The sequence below is a fragment of the Typopeltis vanoorti genome, chromosome 12, assembly GCF_054136105.1.
Source record: "Typopeltis vanoorti isolate ZY-2024b chromosome 12, IOZ_Tvanoo_1.0, whole genome shotgun sequence".
NCBI lineage: Eukaryota > Metazoa > Arthropoda > Arachnida > Uropygi > Thelyphonidae > Typopeltis > Typopeltis vanoorti.
Window position 1 is genome coordinate 107,486,569 of NC_143560.1, and position 13,757 is coordinate 107,500,325.

At 36.6% G+C, this 13,757-nt stretch overlaps 1 protein-coding gene across 4 annotated transcripts in view; it reads right to left on the reverse strand.

Moving 5' to 3' along the window:
• The window catches only part of Cc2d2a (Coiled-coil and C2 domain containing 2A), a 518,960-nt gene that overhangs the window by 184,243 nt on the left and 320,960 nt on the right, over window positions 1-13,757 (reverse strand). For all 4 annotated transcript variants that reach the window (XM_090401677.1, XM_090401676.1, XM_090401674.1 and 1 more), the window contains exon 24: window positions 7,952-8,090. In XM_090401677.1, the coding sequence (XP_090257803.1) occupies window positions 7,952-8,090 (139 nt within the window). The remainder of the gene's footprint in view (window positions 1-7,951; window positions 8,091-13,757) is intronic.

Sequence of the window (13,757 nt, forward strand, 5' to 3'; positions counted from 1 at the left end):
GCTTGAGGACAACAAAAAGCTGGTCCGTCCAAAAACTATACTGAGTGAAGTTAACATCCAAAAAGTGTGTGATTTCATCAAAGAAAACCCGCAATCATCGGTGAGATTGATCGAAGATGAATTGGGGATTCCAAAACCAACTGTGAACAACATTTTGACTGAGAGTTTGAGCCTTCATAAATTTAATTCACGATTTGTTCCCCACAAGTTGACCGACGACCAAAAAATGTATCAAATTGAATACTGCAAGGACTCGTTAAAACCGCTCGTAAGGACTCAAACTTCCTTGAAATTATTGTTACTGGTGACAAAACACAGTGTTTTGAGTATGAGCCCAAAACAAAGCGGCAGAGTGCTGAATGGAGACCACCAGAAGAGGGACATCCAAAAAAAAGTCGCTTGATTTGTTTCTACGATTCTAAGGGCATTATCCACAAAGAATTCATTCCATCTGGCCAAACGGTCAATGGTGAGTTTTATCTCAAAGTTTTGAAGTGATTGATAGTGAGAATTCGTTGCATATGGCATGAATATTGTGATGCAGGCAGCTGGTCACTTTTGCATGATAATACACCATCTCATCGTACGAACATTGTACACAATGTTCGAACAGACAGTTTTTTGGGAAAAAACCAAGTCTGTGTGTTGTATCACTCGCCCTATTCACCTGATTTAGCATCCTGTGACTTCTTTCTCTTCCCCCAACTTCATTTGCCAATGAAAGGAAAGCGATATGACACCATTGAAAACGTTCGAGTGGCAGTAACCACAATTCTCAACAGTATCCCAAAAACCGATATAAAAAAAACTCATTTAACGAATTAACTGACCGTGCCAAACGCTGTATCAAAGCTGAGGGAGAGTATATTGATTGAAATAAATTATTTGAATAATTATAATTGGCCTGTGTTTTATTTTCTATCAAAAGTTTGGTTTCTTTTTGGACAGAGGTTATAATATCCAGAGGAAAGGAAACCAAAACTAGAAATAGAATTTTATGAAGATCTTCAAATTTTAACAGGCAAAATAAATAAAAACTGGAGATTTAAATACAAGAAGTGGCAACATAACAATTTGAAGTATATACCAAAGATTTAATGAAGAAATAATTAAAGCAAATAGACTAACTCTGTAGTTTGTACAAATAACGAATTAAGAATAAATAATAGATTTGTTGGTCATAAAGTAACATCAGGGAAAATAAAAAGCCAGCCACATGATGGTGTGCTGGCTGTTTCAAGGAAATCATCAGATACTAAACAAAGCAAAAATCATGAGCTTGCCACATCATATAAAAGAGGAGTCTGGTTCGTTTGAGATTAACAGGTAGTAATATAAATTTCTCCTCAAACAGGATGAGACTATAGCAGAATGGCCTTGAAAACAGTGACAGAGAGCATTACATACAGAAGAGCATTACATAGCATTACAAGTTTAAATAGTTTTCATTACTACATAATTGTTAGTACTTATGCATCGAAGATATTGGTTTGAAATCCAACAAAATATTACCAGCAAAATAAATATTTATTTTGTTACAGCTAAACCCAATATGAATTTTTTACAAATTAGAAATATGAGGTTGATTAAAAAAAAAATTAAAAAAAAAGTATCTTGCTTAATGTGACTGCACAAAGAATAAGGGAATTAAACGAGATTGAACTATGAGGGAACTCTTCTAGAGTGATTAAATTTAGCCCTTCTTTCCACACTATTGCAAACAAATAATCAAAATTCATTTTCAGTTTCATTTAATGGCATCAGGTAATTCTATGTTCATTCAAAATTCTTTTGAACCACAAGGATGTAAAAAGAATGACGATAGAGCAAATGTGGCGGCTTCTGCTTGTGGTATTGTGTTTTTGGTTAAAAATGTCAGCAACATTAAGAAAGGCGAGGTATTCACTTTTCAGAGTGCTATTTTTATTGGCATTGCCTCTGAACTGCTTCATATAAAAATCTCAAAATTAAATATAAACTTCCTTTTTTTGACTGATTGTTCCACTGAAGCATATTATTATTATTATTAAACAAGACCTCATGGAGTCAAAGACTCATCTAGGAGGTCCTTTTATCTCACACACATCTCATCATACCGGGTCTTAACACGTTCGCTGCCATGCTACTTTGGCATGGTCTGTTCCCCTACGCCGAGCAGTTTTACTTCAAGGTCAGTACGATAATCTCGTTACCGGAGGTAAACGTCTTACGAGTATACTCGCAGTTGGCTTGTACAGAGCATATACGGTCTATGAGAATACACAGTTTTGATGCTAGCCCCACAAGCCAAGGATTTTCACTTCTTCAAGGTCACTACAATAATCTCGTTCCCGGCGGTAAGCGTCATACGAGTATACTCGTAGCTGGCTTGTGAAGCAGGTTTACCCACTACGAGTATACTCGTAGTTGGCAGCGAACGTGTTAAACACATTCAAACTCCTTGCAGACACCACACTCTCAGGCAAGGCATTCCAATCATTCACAACTGCACGAAAAAAACCTGCCTCTCACTCCCCTACTCACACCCTCTTTATACAGTTTCCAGGGATGACCTCTGGTTCTCCCCTGATCTCCCACTATTCTCTGTAGAACTTCTCCACCATTGATCCTATAACAACCCCTTACCAACTTGTAGGTCTCTATCATATCTCCCCTCTTCCTTCTCTCCACTAGACTCTGCAAATTACATCTTTTCAATCTTTCCTCATACTCGACATTCCAGATGTCAGAAACTACCTTAGTTAGTCGCCTTTGGACCCTTTCCAAAATCTCTTCATCCTTCTGAAAACCAGGTGACCAAATCTGGGCACAATAGTCTATGTGTGGCCTAATCAAAGCCTTATACAATGGAACAAGAATCTCCCTACTTCTACACGTCAGTGTCCTCCTCATCATTCCCAGAAGTCTTTGTGTTGTCTTCACAATTTTGGCAATGTGTCCCCTAAATTTTAGATCCTTATCCACTATCACTCCAAGATCTCTTATTTCCTCTACTTCCAACAATATATTCTCACCAAGCATAAATTCTGCATCCCATCTTTGTTTTCCAAATTTTAAAACCTTACATTTTGCAACATTGAACTCGCATCCCCATTTGCTTGCCCAATCACTCAATTTATTCAAGTCTTCTTGCAAGGCCACAGCATCTTCACTACTCTTTATGGTTCGTCCCAACTTTGCATCATCTGCAAACAACTGAATATCTCCATCCAAATCTTCGCCAATATCATTAATATACAAGTTAAACAGCAATGGCCCTAAAACAGATCCCTGAGGCACTCCACTAGTGACTTTTCTTTTCCTGGATATTGCACCCCCATACACAACTTGTTGATACCTATCGGATAGCCAGTCTCCAATCCAATGCACTAATCTAATATCCAACCCCATCTGCTCTAGTTTGACTGTCAACTTATCATGAGGTACTCTATCAAAAGCTTTTGCAAAATCCAAGTATATTACTGTGTATCCTTCTCCTCTGTCCAAGGAAGCAGTCACTTTATTGTAATAAGTAAGTAGATTACTAAAACACGACCTCCCTTTAGCAAATCCATGCTGTCCATCATAGATTATACCATTGTTGTCAACCCAACTCTGGATCCTAGTTCTCACAAGCTTCTCCAACAACTTAACCACAACACCTGACACACAGATAGGCCTATAGTTTGATGCTCGAGTTCGATCACCTCCTTTATGAAGTGGCACAATCTTGCCCTCCTTCCACTCTTTAGGGACTTGACCGAGTGCAAGACTCGTATTAAAAAAATATGTCAAGGCAGGTGTCAACTCTCTGGCACATTCCTTCAGAATACGCGGTGATATATTATCAAGTCCCTCAGCCTTATTTACATCTAGTTTACTCAACTCCACAAACACCTCTTGCTCACTTACAGTCAATCTCTCCTCCCCATCATCAACTGCTCTTAATCTCTCCATGAAGTCACATTCACAAGATTGAAAGATCTTTATGAACTGCTCATTAAGTATCTCCACCACACATTCTGCAACAGCTGTCTTTATACCATTTCCTCCAATCAATGTCATCCTTCCATAATCATTCTTTCTTTTGCTGGCTACATTTCGAAAGAACTCCCTAGGATTCTTTTTAGCTTCATTAGCTAACTGCTGTTCATACCTCTCTTTAGCTACTCTCATCAACCAAGTCACCCTCCTTGCCTGGTCTTTGTAGATCTCATGAAATTGGTTACTTCCACTTCTCTTATGCTGCCTCCACAATGCCCTTTTTTTCTGTATTGCATGCTTAATCTCTTTATTCATCCATCTCACACCTACCTTATTTAACCTTCTCACCCGTGGTATACATTTAGACATTGCATCCACTAAATATTTTTTGAAAATCCCCCAAGCTGCATTGATCTCTTTTCCAGCTAACTCCTCATTCCATGCTACACCTGCAAGCTGTCTCCTGAGCTCTTCATAATCACCCCCCTTGTAGTTCCACATATACCCTTTTTTCACAGGGGTCCTTGCACTGCTGGCAACCACCCAAGTAATCACCTCATGGTCACTTTCACCAATTGGTGGATGATTTGATACCTCATTGATAATTACATCCTCTGATGAGATGACCAAATCCAAGACCCTTAATCCTCTTGTGCCCTCTGTTACATACTGTCTGAGGTAGTTATCCCTCAAAAACTCAAGAAACTCATTTTCTTTACTTCCAGTTTCTATCTCTTCATTCCAGTCTATATTGCCATAATTAAAATCACCCATAATGATCACCCTTTTCTTATTTGCTTGGCTTATTTGACTATACATTTCACTATCACCACCACCATCCGCATTACCAGGTCTATAACAACATCCCACCAAGTATTTGATTCTATTCACCTCTATTTCACACCATACTGCCTCAAAACCACTGGCCCCATTTCCCTCTTGCATCTCTACCTTGTATGGACATAACTCATTCTCTATTATCAATAGCACTCCCCCTCCCTTTTTACCCCTTCTATCCTCACGAAACACATCATACCTTTCCATCTCTATTCCTGTCAGGATGTCATCCTCATCTAACCATGTCTCACTTATTCTGACAACTCTGGGTGCACAGACGCAATTAGTGCAACCATTTCATCCGCCTTGTTTCTTATACTTCTAGCATTGGTATACAAACACAACAACTCATTTCTGGATCTACAGCTAGTTCCACTGATACCACTCACTCGATGTGATCTCTCCATGCTGGACTGGGGCCATTTTCCTTTCTGCTTCTTCATTTTAGAACCCTTTGCAATTCCATCTGTTTCCTTTTGATCCCTGATCATCCCATTACTTTCCTGCCTACACATGCTCTCACCTCCCCTTGGAGCATCCACCTTTCTCACGCTGTGTATCCCTGTCCACCCTGAGCCTCCCCGTTTCCCTACTCCTCTTGCACACCCATTCTCTCATTATCTATACTCATACCACTCACTTCCCCATTCATTTCCACTCCTTCAATCTCTCCTGTCTTACTCTCCTGCTCTTCCACATCACTCCCCTCTCAATCTGATTTATTCTCTCTATTCACTTCTCCACTTTCCAGCAGCAGTCTCTCCAAGCGACTCACACCATAACCACTCAAATGCAGTCCATCGCTCCCATACAGCTCACTTCGTCCCTCAAACTCATTCCACACATTAACAAACTGTACTCCCATCTCCTCACACATTTCAGCCAGAATATCATTCATAATCCTTGCTCTCCGCCTCATTTCACCACAATCATACCTAGGCAACACACTGACCACCCTTCCTGTCACACTATTCTCCTTTATCTTTCCAAGCAGTCTCCTGACATTCATTTTGACATGCTCTTTGTTCTCTCTCAAATCATTTGTACCAATTAATACAATTAACTCTTTTGCTCGTTCCCGCCTCATATTCAATGCCTCAATCACTCTACTCATTTTACTGCCTGGAAAACATACCTTGTGCATTTTATCCTCTAGCACACCTTTAATAATGGAGTCGCCATACAACGCCACTCGCTCATCTTTTGTTAACTCTTTCATGCCATCATGATTTATTTTAATAGTTTTGACCTGAATTCTCTTAATTTCATTCCGCATCCATTTCATTTCTTGCTTCATCCAATCCAATTCACCTTCCGAACCTCGCGACACATTCACTCTATCATTAAATCTTTCTAACTTTCTAACTCTCGACCCCTTCTTCTCACTTTCCCTCTCATTCATCCTTCTTTGTTTCCGTACTTTCGGTCCAACATACGTCCAACTTTCACTATCATTCTTCTCACTTTCACTCTCACATATCTTTCTTTGTTTCCGTACTTTCGGACTAACATGCGTCCAACTTTCGCTATCATTCTTCTCACTTTTACTGTCATTCATCTTTCTTTGGTTCAGTACTTTCGTTCCAACATGCGTCCAACTTTCGCCATCAGTCATTCTTTTTTCGTTATCATTCATTCTTTCGATTTATTTTTACTTGCGATTTCTGCATCACGCCATTTCTACTTTCATTCGTTCTCTCAATTTCGTTTCTTTCCGCCTCACTTTCGTCCCTTTTAACATCCGTTACAGTTGTCAAATCGCTCTTTTTCTTTTTTCCTGATTTTTTAACATTTTTTCGCCTGTCATTTTAACATTTTTTCACCATCCTTCTCTTTCAAACGTGCACTCGCGACACAATCGGTACTAGCACTTTCTGTCATCAACTTCATATTCGCATTCATCAATTCCTCGTTCAGGTCACATTTCGCACACACCCTTCTTCCATCTGCAGTGGCGGATGGAAGAAGAATATCTACAGTGACAATCAAATAAACTAAAATATGCCATCAGTTAATGGGTTCTTTGACTGTGTTTGGCTTTGCTACAAACTTGTCATACTTTTTTTGTTTGTTTGTTATGGGGATGGTGGATTCTTCACTGTGACAACTGTTAACTAGTTTTAGGATTGTACCCATAAGTCTGGATTTCATTATCTGTTATGTTATGTTATAATGCATTAATATTTAAAGTTTTTGATCATCAGATACTCATTCAAATTAAAGTCATTTAAATAGCAAATGATTGTGTAAATATTCCTCCTAAAGAAGATGCAACACAAACTTCTGAAAGATACCTAGTAATATATTATTCAGGTCTTCAGTTAAAATGCAGTTGCTCTTTGGAAACTGAGCTTCTCCTGCTTTGTCAGGTATAATTAACTGTCAATCCCTTACATATAAGTTGCTTGCTTTTTCCACTGGTGCTCTCTATCTCCAGTAATTACTGAGCACCAGTAATTACTGGAGATAGAGAGCACCAGTAATTTTAATTGAAGTTCTCTCTTCTTTAAACTGGTGTAACTGCTTAGAGACTTATGTAGTTCCATGCAGCTGCATACTTTCAGACATAAGAATTGCCATGAAACAATGCATGTTTATCTTTATCAACTAAACCACAAAAGAATGATGCTAGACAGCAACAAGTAACTTATGACTCTTATCTTGAACTTATCTCAACCTTTACAGATCCAATTCGAATGCATTTTGAAGAGATCTACAGTCTGGATTTTTGCACTGATTTTTGGATCTACTCTTTACAATCTTGTTTCAGCTTTTGCAATATGAAAATTTAAAATTCTCTCAAATTTTAAAATCAGGTCATTAATTTCATATTTATATTCTATAATATCAAATATGTTATTTGTAATATGTTAAATAAGTTATTCTTTAATGCATGAGTCATAATTGTTCAATAAAGAAATGATTATTTGATATTTTTTTCATAAATAAATGGATGTGTGTATTATTTAACATGACATGAAATTAAAATAAATTATTAGAGCCACTTAAGCAATTATCATTCAATTTTCCAGCAGTTTTCAACAAGACAACTGCTTTAATCACATGCGAGACCTAGCAATATACTGCTCTTTCTTTGTATAGCAATTTTCTTTAAATATAAACTATTTAAAGAAATTTCAAAATGGGTTACCTGAATGGAATTAAATAATGAAACGTTTCTGGGATCATTTGGATCAAGATGAGATTTCTGTATCCACTGATGCAGTTTTTCAATATCAGACAATTTCCCTAAAGAAACACAGGGAGGAGAAGCATCTCTTCTTAAAGTTCTGAAAAAAAATTTTCATATCATATTTCATTATTTTTTATGTGATTATTTTTTTTAATACGAGGGATGTCCAGAAAGTAAGTTCTGTTTTTAAATATTTTCACTGCAGCGCTGCGATCGCAATGGTGCACATGTGTGCTGAGTTTGTTGATTCCTTAGCAAGGCATTGGTGCCATTTTCAGACATTCTCGCAGTGAGTACACTTCTTGGTGTGTGTTTATAATGTCTAAGAAAATCGAATCGCCTGCTGCATGCACCCCCTGAATCAAAACAACAGCCCACAGAGTGGAGGCACACCTCATCACTAGTAAAGACGAAATTAAAGACAACAGTTTCCACTCGGAAAGTTATGTGCACTCTGTTTTGGGACAGACAAGGAACTGTGCTGGTAGACTTCTTGGGCCAAGGCTCCACAATCAACGCGAGTATGTACTGCCAAACCTTTAAGAAACTGAGTTGTGCGATCCAGAATAAACAATGTCACATGCTTACCAGGGACGTTGTTTTGATTCATAACACCCACCCACACACGGCTGGCGTAACACAACTTCTCGCCATCTTCAGCTGGGAACAATTCCATCATCCCCCATATAGTCCTGACCTTGCACCTGTTCAAACATCAGAAATCTTTCCTTGATGGCCGGCGGTTTTAAGACTAGGACGAGATCAAAGAAGCAGTCAAATACATGGTTTGTGTCATCATAGATGGCAACCTTCTACGAACAAAGGTATACAACTCTTGGTGCCCCATTATAATAAGTGCCTGAACAATGCCGGAAATTATGTAGAAAGTAGCGAAAGATGTCTACTTTAATTTCCAATAAAGTTTTTTTGTAAGTATATTTTTGTTTCTCTGACAGCCCATCAGAAGTTACTTTCTGGACGTCCCTTGTACAAATGATTAACAATATAAAATAAATGTCACTGTGTTTAATGAGTAAGTTAGCACTCAGTTTACTATTAAAATAGACTGAAATTTTTCATGATAATGCAAATAGTTGAATTATTATTATTACGTGACACCTCCAAGGAGTCCAAGAACTTATTGAGGGAGGGAAATCTACTCCACAACTCTGTCTCCACCACTTAATCTGCATCATCTACACACAATGCCATCTACTGCCCACTACCACTACTGGTTTTTTTCTGTAAATTGTGTGTGTTCTCAATTATTATTATTATGTGACACCTCCAAGGAGTCCAAGAACTTATCGAGGGAGGGAAATCTACTCCACAACTCCTCCACCACTTAATCCGCATCATCTACACACAATGCCATCTACTGCCCACTACCACTACTGGTATTTTTTTTTCTGTAAATTGTGTGTGTTCTCAAGGCTGATTTGCCTGTATGCAGGATTAGAAACCAAAGTTTCTTGAGGGGGGGGGGGAACCCTGCTACCTCCAAATGAGATTGGCTAACTCACCTTTGATTGAAAAAAAAAAATCCATATAAAGATTCCTCTTATCACAAAAAATCGAACCTAGGCCTATTCCAACCAAAGGGCATACTGCCTTTCTTCCAATTGTGCTAGAGAGGCACTATTATCACAGCAATTATATGTGATGAAATCTTTAACTCATTGCAGGAGACCTGCTTATGGTCCCAAAGTTGATCATATCATATCATACTTTAAAATCATTCACTGCTTTGATATGCACCACACTCTAAGGTAGTCTATTGGTAAGCTAATAGATAATGGAAGATCTCCTCATTGTCTGTTTGGTAAGCTCTCCTCTACAACTCATCATAGCAAAGTCCTAATATCATCTGCTTGTTACCTTTGCAGCCTTTCTTAAGTTTCCTATTCTCTTGAAATCTGTGCCCAGTAGTTCAGATGTATGATTGTATACAGTGAAGCCACTACATCTTTATCTCTGCTGGGTAATCATCAACACCTTTCGGTACATCTGCAAACGTCAGCTTCCTGTCACTGATTACCTGCATAGATCCCATGTCTTCTCAACCTCATCTTTAAAAGGTTAGATCACAATATTAGTCACACTATTAGAATATATAGCCTTCTATCTTTGAATCCCAAAGTTCATCCACTTTTCAAATCCTGAAGAGGATTTTAATATCTATCAGATAATCAAATGTCAATCTGATTCTACTATTCATAACTTTTTTTTCAGTATTACAACACAAAAAACACTAAATTATAAAAGTATGTTTACTGATTAGCTTGTATTTCGCTGGCTTTTGAACCAGCATGTTACAGTCTACATAACGAGTAAGTGAAACAATTCAACTTGTAACGGACAAAAGATCTATAGTCCTAACATGACCCTCTAATGTATAAAAGAAGTTATTACAGCTATTGTGTCGAAATTGATCTGAAGATGACTGTCACCTAAATTTTTGGCAGATTAATGCAGACATACTGTTAAGGTTAGAAGAATGCTTCATAGCCATTGCTGACTCTAAAAATTGTCTCTGATCTAAGAGGAGTGTTCTCTGTGGACACTGGTAGATTGCCTTGGTTGTTGGGTAGGAGGTATGTGTGTTACCACAATTATGGCCAGTCAGGTCATGGCATACCATGTCCTGACTGGCCATAAATACCATGTCTTGAACACCCTTCACAGCATTAAATACAAACATAAAAACTTTTTTGGAATCAGTATATAAACATGAAAGACTTTTTTTTTTTTTTGAATCAGCAACAGATCTTAAAAACCAATCCAGTTACAAAATTTCTGCTTTCAAACTCATCAGATCATTCCTTAAAGATCAACTCCTCTTTCCCCACAAGTTGTGAGTACAAGACATTTTTCATGTCCCTCCAGTGGAAATTTAATAAAAATGCTTTTACTCAACTTATCTACCACATATGAATTGAAAGATGTACTGACATCCATTTGGAAAAACATAAGAAATATATCCACCACTAAAATTGTGGTCACTCAGGCCTAGCATGCCATGCCTTGGACACTTTGCACAGAATCAAATGAAAAAAAAAAAAAAAAAAAAAACTACTATACTTCACTACAGTAAGTACAAATACGATTTTTTTTTTGAATCAACAGTAGATCTTAAAAATGAGATGATTAGTACAAAAACAATTAACACCCCAATGTCAATAAATATGGTTGTGTGTAACTACTCAAAATATGGGAAACTCTAATTCTTATACTTTCCACCCAACAACCACGGTTATCTGCCAGTGTCCATAATGGTCAGCACTTTTGGAATGGTATGCTTTCTTATCCTCCCCTCACCTTTTTTTTTTTTTAAACAGAACTGCAATGTCCAAAAAATTCATGACACTGTTTAATGCTATGGCACACCAAACCCTTGATTATTATATTTTCTTCACCACATGAGATAACTGTTCCTCAAGAATTCCAGAAATTCAATTTTCTTATTAAAAGATACTGATTAAGCTTTCAATCTGTGTTGCCATTATAAAAATCATCCACAATAATCACCTAAGCATGAGATGAAATCTTACACTCATCATTTTCTGCACTGCCAAGCCTAGAGTAATTGCCCAATAAATATTTTGTATCGCTTTCATCTGTTTCGTGCCAATATTACTCTTAAAGCTACCGGCACTATTTTCCCACTAATTCTTCAGTCTGAGTAGGCACTCATCTTTTATGTCACAAGAATATGACAAAAGATGAGCTTTGACCCCCCCCTCCCTTTCCCCCCCAACAATACCCATCAACATCTGTTTCTATATTCCTGTAATCAATATTTCGTAAACACAAATAATCTTTGCACAAATTGAATCCATAAAATCGTCCTCCTTATTCCTAGCATTTATATAGAGACAAAACAGTCCTCATTGCTAAGATCCCTATTAGCCCTATATTTATTCTTACAAGAAAGCAAACAGTTCTTGCTGAAGAGAACAAACTTCATGTAATGACAATTCTAATTTCCCTGGCAGTATTCTCAGTCATAAACAGCAATCTCTTCAACTTGATTTCATACTTGTTGGTATACAAACTGTCACTGCAGACAACTCTCTTCTATTATCAAATGTGCTCCATATATTTACATATTCCAAAACTCTCTTCCTCACTGTGATGTCATTTTTATATCACCACTTGTCTTCTTGCTATTGTGTCAAAGCAATATTCATACTATCTTTACCATTCCACTCATCTGACTCACAATTTCTTTTATCAATCAAATGGAAAAAAGATCAACATTTATTTTTATATTTCAGCTTAAAATATGTGTAAAAGTGACAGAAATTGTTTACATGGCACCAATTAAGTTTGTTGTTTTATGTTTAATTGGAAAACTTGAGAAAATGCCTAAAAAACAATTAAATTAAAAGGTCTAAAAATATAACATTATACCTTAATATCATTGTTTTCTTGTTTTGGGAGAGGGGAGAAATCATGCATTAATTCTCTTGAGAACAAAAAAATAACTCATAATTTTATGAGTATTTTCTGTATTGAAATTTCTTCTGGTAAAAGATGGCCTCATACCATGATGTGATATCATGAAAAAAGCACTTCTGTGTTTGGTGTCCCTTATTTTTCAGTCTTAGAACAAAATTATTTCTCTTTACACATCACCAGAGGCAGCTGGTGACAATAGAAACAGGTGGGGCCAAAAACAACTTAATTTTTTTATATTTATAGAGTGGGTTCTATTATTGATTTATAGTTATTATTTCTATTACAAAAATGTTTAGTTAGAATCCACTGATGCATTGAGCTATTAATTTTTTAAAAGTGTTAGTACGTAACACATATGGGCTCAATGTATTAATAACACGAAAACTCGAAAGATTTGCAGTTGCGGGCATAGCTCAACAGACTAGAGCAGTGAACCGGAAATCAAAAGACGTTGGTTGCACTCCAGCTGCAAAATATTTTTCAAGCGTTAAAAAAAAAAGTTATTATTTATTTTATAAATCAATGTCGAAACTTCAGAGAAAATAATTTTTTAAAAAGTTAAAATTTTAAAATTAAGATTGACTAATAGAACCCATAAATATAAGCACATAAAAGTCAAAGAAAAATCATAAATTTTATTTTTTACAAAGTAAACATAATATGAACTACCGATTTTGTTCATAGTTAAAATGTATTGTTTATGGACGTAATAAAAAGTTAAACTTTAAAATAAATTATAACAAAAAACGACAAAATAATTAAACATACTAAAAACAATAAAACAGATCAACAACGAGAATAAATAATAAGACAATGAAAGATTCATGTGCCATTTACGTACAAACAGTGACTGGGGCCAATTTAGTCATTTAACAGACTAAATTGGCCCCAAGATAAGCATTGTGCCTGGTAAACAAACATGATCAATAGTGCATGTGCTTCACAATCAAAGAATCGCGCGCTATGTCTACGGTCTCTGGGGCCAGTCACGGCTGGTCCCAGAGACCGTACTAAATTGCATTATACAATATTGCCACAAAATACTACAGCAGTTTTTTTATTAAACAATAAAATGTGTTGGAAATAGATCAAAAAATAATAATTACAAGAAACATATTTTTTAAAACTATAATTATTGGGCTAGTTATACAAATATAGGTGGGGCCTGGCCCCTATAGACGAGCCACTATTGAGTATCACTACAAGGGATAAAGTTTTTATTAGAATTTGATATAATATGAGGGATATTCCAAAAGTAATGCCTCTCATTTTTTTTTTGATTCAAGTGTAACAGAAAGCATTA